General features: G+C 39.3%; 1 protein-coding gene across 2 annotated transcripts in view; it reads left to right on the top strand.

Moving 5' to 3' along the window:
• Positions 1-1842: 1842 nt before the first annotated feature.
• GAS2 (growth arrest specific 2) overlaps positions 1843-18461 on the top strand; it is a 147782-nt gene continuing 131163 nt past the window's right edge. The window contains exons 1-2 of one of the 2 annotated variants that reach the window (XM_062198066.1): positions 1843-2005; positions 10475-10639. In XM_062198066.1, the coding sequence (XP_062054050.1) occupies positions 10495-10639 (145 nt within the window). In that variant the 5' untranslated portion in view covers positions 1843-2005; positions 10475-10494. Of the gene's footprint in view, positions 2006-10380; positions 10640-18461 lie in introns of those variants that run through there. The other variant, XM_062198065.1, reaches the window with a different exon arrangement.

Here is an 18461-nt window from a genome sequence, read left to right as displayed (position 1 = left end):
TCAGAAGAAAATGCATAGTGTTCTCCTGCTATTTTCCTTTTAGCTTATTCTAAAAGGATAGGGGATCTGATATAAATCAGCATTTAAAACTAAAAACACCTGGAAGGAAGGGGCATGACAAGGGAGTTTTTTTTTTTTTTTTTTTTAATAATTTTGCCTTTCCAGTGCTTCTGTACACCGCCTTATTTTCCCAAACTGGGCTTAATATATCCCTGAATCAACAAAAATATTGCCTTACACTTTGCTTTTTATAACATCTGTATTGAACAATGTGACAGAAAGATTTATATATAAGGAATGAGATACAAGATTTTCCAAGGCAAAGGTGCTCAATTTTTCAAATGTTATATACTCATAAATTAACGTTTATTGACTAATAATGTTTTGATTTTGAAAAATGATGGAAGATGTTTAACTTTTTACAAAAAATTGTGTAAGTTCAGAGACTCGAAATGCATTTTCGGCACTCTTGAAATACTCAGATCCGGTTAAATTTCCAGAAATGTTGTTATTCATATTCATTTGCTCAAATTCATCTGTAAGCAGCTTGTGTTTTGTTGTTAATATTTATTTATTTCCTGGCACTCACATGCCTTTTTATAATGCATTTTTCCTTAAAATGAGGAATGCCTCTTTCTCTTTTCTTTTGAGAAATTAGGGAGGACTATGAAACTGACAGCTGCTGCAACACCAAATTGAACAGAGTTCAATGCCCCCAGTTTTTTGGTTTTCCATTTGTTTTTTTGCCTCTTCTTTATTATTGGTTCTACCACTACAAGCGAACAATGGATGCTGTTTCTCTATGTTTCAGAGCAATAAACCACTTCCAGATGAAAACAGTAACAAATGCAAAATGTATTTTTTGTATGATTTCTAAAACCAGCCGCCTCACTCTACTATTGTGCATCTACAGGTAGTTTGTCCTTGTGGGTGGAGGAAGGGGTGAGGGTAGATAACTCACCATTTTAAGAAATGGTATGCAAATACCAGCCAGAGTACCTGTGCCACTGCTGTCACACACGTTTGGATGGAGTGGTCTTTGACACTAAGGAACATGAGAACAAAACACAGTCATTCTTCTCGACTATGCTCCGCGGGAGGTGGAAACCCGAGGGGATAGGGGTGCCCCAGCAAGAAGCTGGGTGGAAGGGACACTCGGGCATCCGGTCACTTCACGGGAGACTTTCATTCCAGAATGTGTGCACTAATGAAGGGCAGTTGGAGAAACCCGTCTATGACATTCAGCACAATGCTGAACGGAGCTCAGGAGAAGGAAGGGAGGAATTGAATTTCCTTTTGTAAAGCGAAAACAGCCGTTAAGTGCAGCCTCTTCTAAAGTCTGATATTCAAAGAGAGTTCTAAGACATCAAATTGTTCACTTTGGAACGAAGAGTGGCCCAAGTTACTGGAAAGATCATGCGTTGAGTCTGCAAAATCTCTGGCCGGGAAAGCCAAACTTTCCCAACACCCATTTTAATACTGTGCAAAAGCCATCGACTCTGTTAAAACGCTGGAGTTAAATATGATCCCCTCCCCACCCCGCCCCCCGCCCTTTCTCTCTTAGGTTAGTGTTTGGGGGACAAGAAGGGGGCTGGAGCTTGGCCCCAACCTAGGAATTGCTGCCAAGGGCTTGTAATACAATCTCTCCCCGTTTGAAGGGTAAATCAGTGTCAATTGCGTTTGCTGTCCACCAGAAAAAGTAAGCATTTTACTTCCGCTCGGTCTGTGTGGACTGATGAAACGTAGGAAATCTGTTTCTGGCGGGGGGGTGGGGTGGGGAGGGAAGGAATCGTTTTCCCAAACAGCACCGAGAGGAGCCATCAGGGAAGTATGAAGAGGGGCAGTGCGGCTGCAGCTGCTGCCGCTGCCGCCGGGCTGCTGGGGTGCGGGGAGCCGCAGCCGCAGGACCTGCGCCTGGAGGGGGCCGGCCCCGAAAAGCTGCAGGAGCCCAGGCGGGAGCCCCGGCGCCTCTGAGAGCCGCCGGCAGCCAGCTCCGGACGCGAGGGTGAGCAGGGCGCGCGGAGCAGCCTCTGCGCCGACGCCTCCGCAGCGCGCGCGCCTTGCAGCCTGGGGGTCGCGTGAGCCCCTGCTCGGCCGCGGCGCCGAGACGGCGGGGGAGGGGCAGGTCGTGAACAAGGAGCTCAGGGACGTGGCGGGGAAGGGTGAGGGGCCGCGGACAGCCGGGCAGACAGGAACCCAGACTGGGTGGGTCACTGCAGTGGGTGGCATTCTGAGCTCCTGGACGCAGCCATGTGTTCCTCGGCTCTTTGGTGGAACAGGCCAAGTGACCGCAGCGCAAAAAGCCCGCGGGGGCGGATCAGCCAACCACAGGCAGCAGTGGGGATTTCCAGTTAGTACATCGTTGATAAACGTGCACCTATGCGGACGCAATGCATGCTCAGTGTGATCTGGTGTAGGGCTGGCGGGAAGGGGGCGCGGATGATCTTAATGGATTTATCCTAAATGTTTCACTTGTGTGAACGAGGTCAGGATGGGAGGAAAGATGGCAACAAGTGTGATTCGGGTGATACTATTTTCCACTGATGAGTTTGGCAGAGTTGAACTTCTGTATGCGAATAAAGGATAGCCTGTGTAACAGCAGCCTTTGGGAGAACTGTGCGTGGTGTCTTTCCTTGTACCCAAAGAGTAGACTGGAATCTGGAATTGTGTGGGGAGCAGAGGGACCAACTTTGATTTGGAAGCGCTAGTTATCCAGGCAAAATTAGGTTCTGTTAGCGTGGTACGGCGTGTTGCCGTGAATTTCTCCTGGACTTAGTAAAGTTTCTAGTGAGTTGAGTGGAGAGGGGGCCAAAACAGGAAAACAGCACCACCACCACCCCCCCCCCCCCCCCCAGATCTATACAGTTGGAGAGGATGTGGGCTATTGAATACTTTCCCGCAGGTAACCTTTTTGGAAATCACAGACTCTATCCTCTCCACCGCCTTTCTTTATCTTCTTACCATCAAGAGTTGACAAAACTTTACTCTTCTTCTCGCCCTTCTAAAAGCTATCTCTAAGCCAGACTAACTGTGTCTGGAAGATCTTGTGCAAGGAAATAAGATCTGCATGTGGACAGGAACACCCATTTGGCCTCCTAGTGTTAAAGGCTGGGACAGGTTGGATGTACCAACCAGGCAGAGGAAGTCCTCCTTTTCTCCCAACTATCCCCCTGAGAGTCACAGAGGCAAGGCTGAGAACAGGCCCTTGTGCTCAGGGCTTCTTTCCCCTAACCTCTTAGCAGTGTGGACACTGATTAACAACAGCTGGGATCTGATTGCCCAGCCGGTCTTTGAAATTGATCAATGAGCTCCTTCTCGCGGAATGCTTCCTTCTAACAGTAAAGAAGGTGGTGGCTGTGGTGGTCCTCTCCAACATGGGCGCAGCATTTCTGACTGCCTAAGGGAAGGTAAGGGACAGATGAGTGAGCCTCTGCAACAGCGCGGTGGGGCCTTTGCACAGGGCTGCCCGAGATGTGTCTACACCTAGAAAGGTAGCTTGGGTTTCAGCCTGTATACTACTAAACTTTGAGCTTATCTCTTCATTTTATCCTGTGCACCATATTTTGATGATGTGGACTGTGTTTTACTGGGAAATGCATTAACATGGAGAAATTGAGTTCACCTGGTGCAAAAGGTCATATGATTGAGTTTTTCTAGTGAGATTTCTTGGTAAGAAACCAATGTCAGGTCTTCTTTAACCCCAAGTATGTTCTGTTATTTTAGAGTTTTTGCTTGAAGATTAGAAGGCTGCACAGTGTGCTGGGAGAGCCTTTGGAAAAGCAAAATTACCTTGGTTGAAAGCAAATGATGAGGTTCTACCAACTTGTTTGCAGGGATACTTCGGTTTCAAGCTGCAGAGAGTGCTGTGATGTTATTTTGGTGCCTTTGTGGTTTTGATATGAAGGGCCAAACAGGATCTCACTATTTTCATTTTTCCTGAAAGACTGTCAAGGTTTTCCACTCAGTGCTTTTGACTACACAAAATAACTGAAATGAATGTAGAAAATCTCTCTTCTCAAAATGAGTAAGAGGCTTGTGTAATTTTTCTGTATTAGATGCTTTCATGGTCAAGTAACAAACTTATTGTCAATTTTCCTCCTTGCATGAAATCATCAAGTGTGTGTGTGTGTGTGTTCCCATAAAATGTGGAATTCTGCTAATTTTAAACTTATTACAGTTAAGTAAAATGGAAATCTTTGTAGTATAAAAACACACACACACTGATATCTCTTCATGACTTTATCAATTTACATGAAATTTTGATGTAAGCCCTTAAATATTCCAATTGATTAAAGACTTTCAGTTTTTTTCCATTCAAATTGTTTCAATCTAATCTGCTAGTGATCCATAAGTCCATACTAAATTGGAAGGGTAGTATAGTAGAATTTTAAAGACTAGATGAAAAATAATCCTTACTGCCCTGAAAATATTAAAAATCAATTCCTCCTGAGTCTTAGTTTTTGGTAATAATAGGAGAACAAATTTTTATTCATGCAAGACACATCGTCTTGTGTCTCTGGGATAAAAAAGAGAAACCTGGAGAAAAGACAGTGTTACATAGATTGGACACCAAGAAGGCTGAGTAGGATATTTCAAATGACTGTGGCTACATTGGTTTGTGACTTTGGACAAAACACCTTCTTAGGCCTCAAGTCCCTGATTAATAACCAGGGACTTGACTACATAAAGCTTTTAAGATTCCTTTGAATTTAAGGATTTTATTACACAATTAGATAAATTATTATGGAGTGCTACTTTGCTTGTTTGTTGGTGTTTTATTTGTTGTCAAGTTGCTTCCTGTTAGAGGCCTTTGCCATTACAGACCTGATATTGCTTTATTAAATTGTGAACTTTATTTTGTGATTTGGCCCTTAAATTAAGATTATGCGTTCCTAATATAATTGAGAATATATGTTTCATAGATGTTGATTAGCCAAATGAATCACTTAGGAGTAAAGGACTCACAAAGCTGAAAGATCCATCCAAAGCTGTTCATAGGGGTTTAGTTTTTGAATCCAGCCTGAAAGATGGAAATTTTCACCAGCCAGATTTTAAAAGGGTATTTGGACTACGGTTTTGTTTGGTTAAATTTTAAAAGATTGTGTTCCTGACCCATAAACTTCATTTTTGCGTTGTTTGACAACTGTAACACACAAAACTGAGTAATGGTGAGGTAGTGCTGTCAGTGAGAGCCTTTAGGGAGTGGGTCTTTGTGAGTTCATTTGGAATCATTGTTGTAAATGGATACTGTTGAGTATGCATGTGTGTGTGTGTGTGTGTTTCTGCTTGTCTGGGCCTGGGGTGGGCCTAGGGAATGGAAGTGATATATATTTTCTCATATTTATTTTGAGAGATGTGGTGTTCCCCTATTAATAGCATATGATTGTCAGCTGGTGTCAAAAATACAATATAATTTGTTATAATTTTTTAAAGATTTATTTATTTACTTGAAAGCCAGAGTTACACAGAGAAAAGGAGAGGGAGAGGGAGAGGGAGAAGGAGAGAGAGAGAGAAAGAGAAAGAGGTCTTCCATCCATTGGTTCACTCCCCAATTGGCTGCAACGGCTGGAGCTGCGCCGGCCCAAAGCCAGGAGCCAGGAGCTTCTTCTGGGTCTCCCACGCGGGTGCAGAGGCCCAAGCACTTGGGCCATCTTCTACTGCTTTCCCAGGCCATAGCAGAGAGCTGGGTAGGAAGTGGAGCAGCCAGGACTTGAATCAGCACCCATATGGGATGCTGGCACTGCAGGCGGTGGCTTTACCCGCTACGCCACAGTGCCAGCCCCTGTAATTTTTTTTAACATGTGGAAGTTACTCATCTTAGAGCTCAACATTTTTTTTTTGACAGGCAGAATTAAACAGTGAAAAGTCTTCCTTCTGTTGGTTCACCCCCAAAATGCTTGCTACAGCCAGCGCGCTTCGCCACTCTGAAGCCAGGAGCCAGGAGCCAGGTGCTTCCTCCTGGTCTCCCATGCGGGTGCAGGGCCCAAGCACTTGGGCCATCCTCTGCTGCCTTCCTAGGCCACAGCAGAGAGCTGGACTGGAATAGGAGCAACCAGGACTAGAACCGGCCCCCAAACCGGGACTAGAATCCAGAGTGCTGGAGCCACAGGCGGAGGATTAGCCTAGTGAGCCCCGGCGCCCGCCTTGAGCTCAACATTTCGTGCATCATCTTGGGGGCAGCATCCTTCTCAGTATAAGAGAAATTTTAGATTTCAGATTATTTATCATTTTATATCATTAATACTTTATCTATTGGCACTTCTTCCCCTAGTCCTTTGTCTTTCCTTAGTGATTTAAAGTTCTATATAGTATTCCTAGTTTGTGTAGAATTGCTTATCTTTTCAAGATAAGTCAATTGAAATTTTTTGGCACGTTTTGAATGTGATGATTTAGATTTTCTTAAGATATAAAGACTATTAAATATATGCCAGTACTGGCAAAAATAGTTAATCTTCACAATTATCTTGGTGTTACCTTCCATTGTACATTAGAGAATTCAGTTTCACAGAAAAAAAGTCACATGACCAGATTTTTATTAATGGCTAGGAAGTAGGGCTATTGTTTGACCCTAGGATTTCTGATTCCAATTCTAATATTTTACACGTTAATCAGGCTTCTTGGAAGAATCTCATAGCAGATGTTACTGATATAAAATTTATCATTTTATTCATATTTTTCTTTCTTTTATTTTCAATGTAATATTGTGATACAATTTCTGTAACATGTCCCCAAATCTAGAAATAGACCAGAAATTGTCTTAGCCATGATCAAAGCACACCTCTAGGTGGCATGGAAGAATACTTTTTCTTCAGAGTCACAACTGTGATGTCTTCAACTAGGCTTCTGAAACAATAGACTAGACAGACTCTAAACATGTGAGTTTTTACTTATGGAATCATTAAGTTTTTCCTCTTCCCCTGAGTGAGTTCAAATCTCATCATATTCATAATTGTTATTCCAGAAGCACTTTTACTATGGAAAAAAGGAAAAAGTATATACATCCACAGTCTTTGAAAAATTCTGGATTAAGTTACTGCATGTTTTTCCCTTTAAGTTTTACTTTTCTGAATTCCAAGTCCTGAGGGTTGAGTTATCTACTTTTAGATAATCCCAGAAATCCTGCAGGGGCCATAATTTAGAGGAGTCATAGAAGTACTCAATACCTTACTTCTCTTTTCAATGTAATTGTGTTTATCTAATACTTACCAAGTTATTTATCAAACTTTAAAATATTTATGTAAATAGCTAAATTTTACAAGATTATGTAAATTTTATAAGAGATATCTTTCAGTATTTAGATACATTGTAAAAGAGAGGTTCATTGTCTCCCAACCTAACTTTTTTATTCACGTCCAGTGTATCATTCCTCATTTCATTTTCCATCTTCAAAAGCTACCCCTTGGTATCACCTGTGGTTCTGAAAAACTTTTGAATGAAAGCAAAGGATCTGAAATGATCTTTTTGTTATGGCTTATTCTTTGTGATCTAATTTGACTCATCCAAACTGATGAAATAATGGTTAAAGATTATTAAAAGAGACAAATCCATAGTGCAGTTCAATAGGAAGAGTAACTTATAATGTTCTATAGCCAATAGGATAACTATGGTTGACAATAATTAATTGAATATTTCAGCAATTTCATTTTATCTGAGTAGTGTAATTTCATCTGTCGTTTTTTTTTTTTTTTTTCCCACCACCATTTAATCATTTCAATTAGAAACTACTCTACCATGGGGTAATTCATCCAAACTCCGGATTGTGTTCCTGCTACCTGAATCCATTTCATGTCTCCTGTCCTTGGCTCAGCCAAATCCAAATCCAAGATCTCCACTTTTGACTTTCAGCTAACCACTGAGTCATGTGCAGTTTGGTGCTGATTTGAAATCTGAAAAAAGACCAAAGGAAATAAGATTCAGACTCCCAATTCTTTTCACAACAGACTTAAACAGAGAATTTTCCTATGACAGTGACATTTAGTTTCTAAATATCTATTACATATTTAATTGACTTAGGCATATTAATTACTCATTAAGCCTTTTTACTCTCACTTTTGGCTCATGGAGAAATGTAACTCTATTCTTGCTTTTTCTCCCTCACTAAAATTGTGATTATTATACACAATTGCAAAAACAGAAAAAAAAAAAACAGAAAAAAATGCCTTGTTATTTTTTATTGTTTTTACCAAATGATCATCTGTAAATATTAGAAGATAGTGTGAATTACATTTCTGGCAAACACAGGGCACATTACATGAGAAATGAATGTGCTACTGTCAAGGAAAATAAGAAGTTCACTGTTTAGAAGTATTGAGGGGAAGGATTGTGTCCTCTGGCTCATTGAAATTGTGACATGTCATTAGGTTTACTGTAAACTATCCCTGGATGAATTCTTTACTGGACAATGAGCTTCAGACTCTGAGGTGTCTTCTTGCCTTTATAGAGCAAAATAGGACTCTGGTACTTAAATGGAAATTGCAGAGCACATAATAGGGTGTAGGTAAAGTTACTGAACTAACACATCTCATTTTCAGGAAAGTAGTGGGAGAGATTGTGTCTTGAGAAGAAAGGCATTTTAGAGGTAACCCTTTTAAGATTTCAATTAGTATTTAAATGTAAGAATCATGTGCTTAAATGTGTTATTATTTAAATAGTTGTTTCTGAGGCTAGCTGACCTGTAGGAACCCTAATTAGCTATAGGAAAATGTTCTGTTTTCCTGGGACTGAACATATTTTTACAAGATCTGGGGCAAAAAAGTTGGTTTTTGGTATTTAGGGAAAACAAATTTGGGGAAAACATTATTATGATTTATGTGAATAATGCCAATATTAACTGTGAAAGAATAAATAGTGGCCATATTCTAATTCTTGACAGTTTAGTAGCATATGACAACATGTATCAAAAACAGTTAACATTTGCACTGATCATGCTTGATATTTAGATATATAAATAATATCCACAAAGAAAATGTATGGTAATTTAAAAAATGTTGTGAGAGTAATTGCATTAGAAATGAAATTGTGCTTAAGATGGTATATTTTCAACTTTTTTAGTTTCTTACTCTCAATATTCTTTAATACTTGGGAGATGGTTACAATTTATGTTTTTCTAAACACTAATGTTTTATTTTTTAAAGCAATCTTTCAAAGAAATTAATCTATGATAAATGAATTACATTATGCAATTAACTAGAAAGAAATATTATACAAAGTTTCAAAGAATAAAAGCCAAAAGAGAGTACATATTTTACATGGATAACTTTAAATATCATAAATATTGAAATATAGCTGACAATCCCATTATATCATATAAATGCTACTTCTTGTCTGTTGCAACAGTTTCCACTTTCATTCAGTCATAATGTGTCTGGTCTTTTAATATGCATACTGTATTTATAGCAGAGTGAAATCCTGCATGTTATTAAACATTATGATTTTGTTATTTAGCTGCTTTGATATTACTAATGATATTACTAATGCTCTAATATTACTTAGATCCTATGAATAATGCATTCAAAACTGCTGTATTCAAGGCCAACTATTCATTGAAATACATTTTTTACAAGTCAAGTAGATGGCTAGGCTACTCATAAGGAGATCATGTTAATGAAATTATCTCTTATTTTTATTGATTTAAGATATTTAAGTATTTCAAGACAGTTGCAAATGATACCCAGTATATAAAACAGATAGAGTAGGAAGATAAAAAAGCAAGGAGAAGGGGATGAGACAGCTGTGGCAATGTTTGTTAATATTGTGTGCAATTAGTGTATTATCAATATGGGCTTTGATTAATTAAGAATGTGTCCTTCTGGAAAGTGCAGAGACTGCATGCTGTAATCTAGATGTATGATCTTGGTTAGGTCCTGTATCTTTATTGCTTTTTGTTTTCTTTGGCTGTGAGAGATTGTGGATATTCTTTGAATGTACTTTCTACTGTTTCCCACCTCATGCTCTAAATTGTGAGTCTGTGATTGCATGGCCACCACAAAGAACCAAGAGTTGTGCTTAATTTTTTTGCAGTACTTTTAGGAGCAATGACTGCAAGTTGACAGTAAGTTGTGCAAATACTGTCTTAAAAGCATGTGGAAATTCATGGTTTCAAAAGTTAACACAGACAATGGTAATTAACAAATTGAACACTTAGATTTTAATTCAGTTACTTTTTAATGTGCTTGTGTAAGTGGAATTTCTTGCCTCAGCAGATGGCTCTCTTTCCAATATATGGTTTCACCAAGCTTAGTCTATTTGATTTTTCTGTTTGACCTTTGATTGCTGCTGTTTCTTACCAAGTGGTTGGCTGGAAGTGAGAAGGCCAGCACAGATAAAGCAAATAGTGTTTCATGGAGTTTAATCATTAATAACTTGACCTGTCATCAAAAAGCAGATGGATCCAGTTCATTACTATATTATGGTGGCAAGATTTTAATAAGAGAGGTCTAAATAAAAAGCAATTGCTCTTTTGTATCCCAAACAGGTATTACGAGTGGATAAATAATGTGCAGTGCTCTGAGCCCAAAGGTACGCAGTGGACCTGGCCTCTCTGATATGCATCAGTATAGCCAATGGCTGGCCAGCAGACATGAAGCTAATTTGCTACCGATGAAAGAAGATCTGGCCTTGTGGTTAACCAATCTATTAGGTAAGGTTATAAGATCTCATTTTGTGGAAAAGATAACAGCTTCTGTTTTGTTTTGGTTTGGTTGTTTTTTCCTTCTGTAGTGTGCTTCACCTAAGCATGGGATAGCACCTTGGGAAGAAAGACTTTCATTATTTGTATTTTGTATCTGGGAAACCTGAAGCATGTGGAAAATTTAAATGAATTTCCCAATGTCTCTCATACAAATTGTGCTTGGTACTTTCCAATGTCATGCATTGAAATGTCAAAATAGGTGGTCAAATGGTTTATTTCATCTTGATACAGGTCATACTTACTTTTTACTTTTCTTTCTTACAGCTGACAAATTTGACCTACTGTTTTGACATTGTCCATGGGCCACAGACTGTGAAATTCACTTTCTAAAATTGTTTTTCTTTCCCTCACTTTTGTAGTGTATCTTCTGAAACTGCTGCATACCCAGACTTAATAATAAAAACATACCTCCTTTGTCCAAGTGAGCTGGCTAGACTCATCCAACTTTGAATTAAAAATCTTCTTTTCAATTCACCTTTGTCAGTGCTGATCTATAAATACCCTTGAGAAAAATGCTACCTTGTACTAAAGCTTCTTGTTTTGTTTCTATTTTGCTAGCAATTTTATAGGATAAAATTTCAACCATGTGCTAAATGGAATCATAGTTTAAAGAATCATCATGTATAGCAGAACTATTTCCAGAAATAGATTTTCTTTGTGAAGAAAATTGATTTAAGACCTGAGAAAAGGGCCAAATAGAATTTATGAGCTGCAAGATTTGGTTATTGAATAAAAAGAATTTGTATGGTACTTTTAATTTGCAGAAGGGATTTCATTGATACCATTTTATTATTTAAACAATCCTTTAAGGTAAATGTTGTTTTCTTCCCTTGCTAGGACAAATAAAAAATGAAGATTGTGGTGAGAAGTACTTGGCTCATCTGAATTTTTAGCAAGAATTGCAAAGGTTTTAGCACATTTTTGCAAGGCTTTCCTTGTTCCCAATGGCACTGGAATTTTGCATGGCTTTCACATTTACTTATTTATGTTTCTCATTTTTATTTTAAGAATAGGTATTTCTTTTATCTTCAGTGTGTACACACTATTCTTGTCACTCTGTGTACTCTAACCAGAGACACAAAATATGGATATGCAAGCCACCTTCTTCAAAAAGGTGCTCAGACAAAGAAGAATGAGGTCAGAAGTGTAGAAGGCACTCCCAGAAGATTTGTCATCCTACTAGGAGTTTTATTCAACAGAAGGAAGGGGCTGCCATCTTTTAGTAATGCATTTATTCCAAGGAGGAGTTTTAATCTCCATCCAAAAGAGGAAGCTATTTTAGTTTAAACAGATGGTTTTTATTTATTTGTTTTTAGTTTTTTTGAGGTTCATGATTGTTTGTTACTTTACTAATTTATTTACTTTAAGCTATCTGACTTCAGATTTGGGCCATAACAAGTACATATTACAAAACAGAATTTACAAGCGCAGGCTCTGGAAATAGCCTTCCTGTGATTTGACTCCCAGCTGTGCCACTCAGCAGCACTATGATGCCGAGCAAGTTGTCTAATCTTTCTGCACTTCACTTTCCTCATCTGTGCAGTGGTGGCAGTAGTAGTATCTGCTTTGTAAGTTGTGGGCGTAAATAATTGAAATATGTATAGCTCTTAAAACAGTGACTAAAATGCTGTAAACACTAAGGTATTCTTATTATTACATTTATGTAGTTCATTGAAACTATTAATTAGATTTTGTCCATAATTCATTCGTTTATCCAACCAGTATTGGAGTGCTCAGTACCATAAGATAATGGTTGCTAAAAATGGAAGAGGTGAGCATTTAGCCAAGTGATTCAGATACCCATATCACATACTGCAATGCCTGGGTTTGATTCATGACTTTGATTCCTAACCCAGTGTAGATCCTGAGAGGCAGCCGGCAATGGCTCAAGGAATTGAGCTTCTGCCACCTCTTTGGGGGACCTGGATTGAATTCGGGGACCCCAGATTGTGCCACCCAGCCACAGCCACTGTGGGTGTTTGGGGATTGAACCAGTGGATGGGTTATAATTCTTTTTATCTCCTTTCCTCTCCCCTCTCCTCCTCTCCTCTCCTCTCCTCTTTGTTTCTCTCTCCCTCTCCCTCTCTCCGTCCTTCTCTCCATGAAGTAGTGGTGGTTGATAGCCCTCTTTCTGTCTCCCTCCTCTCTTCTCTGTCTTTATGAGCTAGTTGGTGGGTGATGGCTTTCTGTCTCTCTCTCTCTAATTAATAAAATAAATAGATTAGAATGAGAATGCTTCCACTGAAATCTCAGTTCTATCACTTCTTATGAGATACTAGGCAAGTGTCCTGTTGCACTATGCCTCAGTTTTATAGTGTATAAAGTAAGAAAAACACACTAATACTAACCTCAGAGGATTGTTAAGAGATTTGAATAAGGTCATCATCTTTAGAACAAGCCCTGGTACAGTCATCAACTAGTAAATGACACCTGTAATGAGTATTGTGTTCCAGATTGCTAGGTATTGGAGGGCAGAATGGTGATTAAGAATAGAATAGTACCTGTTTTCACAAAGCTGGTGTAAGTTAGCAGAAAAACACATAAAATATATAGCTGAATATATAATTCATTACTCGAACTTGTTAAGATCCACTAAAGCTATGTATTACAATTAAAATGTAGAATTGAAGAGGTGGAGATAAAGAGGCAAAATCCTCCGTAAAGGGATTATATTTAAACTGAGAGCTCAAGAATGTTAGCCAGACACAGCATAGGATAAACCTCTGGAGGAGGGAAGCACATTTACTGAGTAGGAAGGAATTTGATACATTGGAAGAATTGAAGGGATGATAGTGTCAACAGCATAGAAAGTAGGAATTTCTCAGGACTTGTTGGAGCCACATGCTATGCTGCTTTGAGGAACATGTTAATGGGTTTATAATTTGCAGCATGGTCAATGTGGAGCCATTGAAATGTTATAAGCAGAGGAAAGAATGATTAATTAGAATATAGCCTGATTATACAAGCCTAGTCCAATGTCCCGTGATTTTCATCAAAGACATTTTATTTAGTCAATATCATTTACAAAACAGCTTGATCATTGTGAGCAGCCAAAAGAATAGAGAATCAGTATGTGTAATGGAAAGATCTTTGGATTAAAAGTCAGGAGACCTGGCTCCTAACTGGGTGTCAGGAGACCTGGCTTCTGGTTCTGGCTCTGCCACTTGGTAGGAAACTTGCCCAAAGCCACTCAGCTATCTTTTCTGGGCTCAGTGTCCTTGACTATAAAGTGAAGGGATTGGAGTAGATGATCCCTAATGTCCTTTCCAGCTCCAGAAATCTAAGTTTCCAAGAAATCCATCTCTTTATCCCAATTCAGGCCAGTTGAAGTCATCAGTATGCAAAAACAGGGAGATTTACATGAAGATTTATATAAATGAATGACCTTTCTTTTGTAGAATAAGCATTTTTAAAGGTTAGAAGCTGTAATATAAATGCAACTTATAGCTTTTGAAAATTTCTCAGAAAAGGAATCCTAAAAGAATATCAGGCTAATGTGAAGTATCAACTTTGAATTGGCTTAAGTTTATACTAAATAAATATTCATATGTAATAGACTTTCAGTGAATATCTTCATAGTAACTTGGAAAGTTGTCTAGTAACTTGCAATTTTTAAAGTGGTAAAACATTTATAGTGGGAAACATATACAAGAATGGTGCCAATAAGAGGAGAAGGAGGCTGGCATTGTGGCAAAGCTTGTGAACCTTCTACCTGCTATGCTGGTATCCCATATGGATGCTGATTCGTGTTGGCTGCTCTACTTCTGATCCAGGTCCCTACTAATGGCCTGGGAAAAGCTGCAGAATGTGGTCCAAATGCTTCGAATCCTGCCACCCACGTGAGAAACCTGGATGAAGCTCCTGGCTCCTGGCTTTGGCCTGGTACAGCACTGTCTGTTGTGGCCATCTGGGGAGTGAACCAACAGATCTGGAAGGTCATTCTCTCTTTCTCTGTATGTGTCATTCCCTCTTTCTCTGTAACTCTGTCAAAATAAATCAATCTTAAAAAAAAAATAAGGGAGCTGGAGCTGTGACACAGTGGGTTAAGCCACAGCCCACAGCACTGTCAACCCATATGGGCACTGGTTCGAGTCACGAGTCATGGCTGCTCCATTTCCGATCTAACTCCCTGCTAATGTGCCTGGGAAAGCAGTGGAAGGTGGCCCAAGTGCTTGGACCCTTACCAACCACATGAGAGACCCAGATAAAGCTCCTGGCTTGTGGCTTTGGCTTGGCCCAGCTTTAGCTGTTGCAGTTATTTGGGGAGAGTGAACCAACAGATGGAAGTTCTTTCTCTCTCTTTCTGCCCCTCCTTCTCTATGTATCTCTGCTTTTCAAATAGGTAAATAAATATTTTTAAAATAGTTCTTTAAAATAAGAAGGAGAGATATAAATGAGTGGCTATGTTAGAAGATATTTTTCTTACATATAAGGATACTTTTAGTATTTGCATATTTTGGAAATAGATCCATTGAAGTAAATTTTAAAATTGTTTATGGCCAGGTATTATGTCATTTAAGAAATATTTGCAGATTTTTATTATCTTTTTTTTTTTTTGACAGACAGAGTGGATAGTGAGAGAGAGAGAGAGAGAGAGAGAGAGAGAAAGGTCTTCCTTTTCTGTTGGTTCACCCCCTAATGGCCGCTGCAGCCAGTGCACCACGCTGATCCGAAGCCAGGAGCTGGGTACTTCTGGTCTCCTATGCAGGTGCAGGGCCTAAGCACTTGGGCCATCCTCCACTGCACTCCCAGGCCACAGCAGAGAGCTGGACTGGAAGAGGAGCAACCGGGACAGAATCCAGCACCTCGACCGGGACTAGAACATGGTGTGCCTGTGCCGCAGGTGGAGGATTAGCCTTTTGAGCCGCGATGCCGGCCCCATTTCTCTTTCAAGTCTTGCTTTTTAGCTACTTGAAAGTTAGAAATGTCTTAAAAGTAGTTTCAAAGTTGATCCTGTCTCCATGTAAAGTCTCTGAATTCTTGAGTAAGGTATAATTGTACAATGCAATGTCAGGCTTTTAATTAGGTTCTGTTTTTGTGATATACAAATGACACTTTATTTGTGGATCTATTTTCTTCTTCCCAGAATATTTATCTACCATGTAACTATTTTTCCTTTATATTTTCCAGTGAGATTTAATTGTCTAAAACCAGTTTTCCTCATTCTTTTTTTTTTTTTTTAATTTTTTGACAGGCAGAGTGGACAGTGAGAGAGAGAGATAGAGAGAAAGGTCTTCCTTTTTGCCGTTGGTTCACCCTCCAATGGCCGCCGTGGCTGGTGCACTGCGGCCGGTGCACCGCGCTGATCCGATGGCAGGAGCCAGGTGCTTCTCCTGGTCTCCCATGGGGTGCAGGGCCCAAGCACTTGGGCCATCCTCCACTGCACTCCCTGGCCACAGCAGAGAGCTGGCCTGGAAGAGGGGCAACTGGGACAGAATCCGGTGCCCCGACCGGGACTAGAACCCGGTGTGCCAGCGCCGCAAGGTGGAGGATTAGCCTAGTGAGCTGTGGCGCTGGCCAGTTTTCCTCATTCTACCCTATAAAATGTCCATTGAAAAATATAGTTTCTTAAAGAATAATTCATAGTTTTATATGGGTAGGAATGATTTCATGGAGAGTAAAATGACATTTTTGGGGGTGTATTATAGGCTAATATTCACTTTTATGCCACATATGTATATATAGTACTCCGTAGACGATCAGTAGCCATAGTAAATAACACTTTAGATTCCTATACATAGAAGCGAAACAGCATTGGCAAACTTGGATACAAGCTAAAATTTATGTGTTAGATTTTAAAATGCCAGCTTTGTTGTGATAAATTAACTAGCTAAGGTGAATACATGGTTGCAGTATTTGGGATTTGTTTAGGGATTAGCACACTAATATGATCTGCAATATCGTTGTAGAAAATACTCTTCATAGTCAGTCTGTATTTGGGGGGCATTTTTATTTGAAAGACAGAGAGAGAAACAGAAAGCTCTCATTTGCTGGTTTGTTCCCCAAGTGCCCATAATAGCCAGAGCTGGGCCATGTGAGAGCCAGGAGACCAGAACTCATTCCATATTTCCCATGTAGGTAGCAGGGAACCAAGAAATTGAGCAGTCACCCACTGCTTCCCAAGTACACATTAGCAGGAAGTTGCCTTGGTGATGGAACTCAAACCCAGACTGTGTGAAATGCCCACCCTCTAGTCTGTACCTGATAATAACCGGAACCATGGAGTCATTTTATGACAAAAATTCAGAAAAGATAGCAAAAGAATCATGACGATCCTATTATCCTTCCCTTATAAAAAGTTTCTTTGACCATTGTCCTCTGTTATGCACTAAATATCCGCACTTCATGTTTATTTAGCCTTTTTATCTTAGTTTTCTTATGAACCAGCTATTGATAATTCATTACTTAATTCTGTCCTGAGTACTTATGAAAATGTCAAATGCTTCTACACATAAATCTTGTCACATTGAGCATGTAGCGTATTTTTAAATTAGCAACCCCAGATTGTAGCAACTCCCCATCATTCAATAAATCAGTTACATCATACCAATTTTATGATTGTTGGTGCCATTTTGAAGATTGTTATTGGTTTGGCTTTGAAGTGAATATACTAATGGTAATGTTCTTGAGTTGTTTATTTTACTTATATGATTTTTTCTTTGATTAAGGGAGAGAGGGAGAGAAGAGAAAGCCAAGAGAGTGAACAAGTGAGAGAGAGCAAGCTCTCCCATCTGCAGGTTCACTCCCCAGATGCCCACAATGGTAACTGTAACTAAATTCAGATATCCCATGTGGATAACAGGGACCTAATTTCTTGAGCCATCACTGCTGCTTCCTAGGGCTTTAGGAGGAAGCTCAAGTCATGAGCTGGAGTTGGGTGTCAAATGTAAGTACTCTAATGTGGGATACAGAAATCTTAACTAGTAACCACTAGCCTAAAGGCTCATCCCTACTTTGTGTATTTTAATCATTTGGAAATGATGGTTTATCTTCCTCTGTAGCATCTGTCCAAAACACTACATGACTCATGTGGAGTATATTTTGGAGAGTGTTGCAGTTGTTAAGCATCAAACACGTTGACATTGTTCTTAGGGTTTGTAGATCTTTAAGATACAGGCATATGTGTTTGAATATATGTAGGGAATTTGAATAAACCATATGAGATATTACAAATCAAGTTATATTGAGCCAATTTTAATTAGATTTAGAAAATGCACTATGACAATTGCTGTCATAGTAGTTTTTCTTTTCTCTGACTTCCTACATGCAAATAAAAGTAAATTCAGTTGTTTTCTGATTAATATGCCCAATATATGCTGTTTCCATTTTTTAGTTCTTTCTTTTTAAAGTAAAGATGTTCTAAATGTTTATTTTTATTTAAAAGGAAGAGAGAGACAGACAGAGAGAGAGAGAGAGAGAGAGAGAGAGAGAGACATCTTCCATACAGTGGTTCACTCCCTAAATGACTATAACAGCTGAGGGTAGGCCAGGTAGAACTCAGGAGCCAGAATTCTATTCAGATTTCTAATGTGGATGGTAGGGATCCAAGCACTTGAACCAGCATCAGAAGCAGAGTAGCCAGTACTTGAACCAGGCATTCCAATATGGAATGGAGGAATCTCCATAACACTGGCCACATTTTTAAGTTATTTCTAAAAGAATATTTTTGGCATTAAAATATCAAGCAGTTGTTTACTGGAGTTACAGCTGGAAAATGCAACTTCTGTCTAGTAAATTTGGAATAACTTCCCTTTTTCCCCTTTAAATTACT

The sequence above is a fragment of the Lepus europaeus genome, chromosome 7, assembly GCF_033115175.1.
Source record: "Lepus europaeus isolate LE1 chromosome 7, mLepTim1.pri, whole genome shotgun sequence".
NCBI classification, from domain to species: Eukaryota; Metazoa; Chordata; class Mammalia; order Lagomorpha; family Leporidae; genus Lepus; species Lepus europaeus.
The sequence above is the reverse complement of the archived record's forward strand: the minus strand, read 5'-3'. Positions and strand labels throughout refer to the sequence as shown.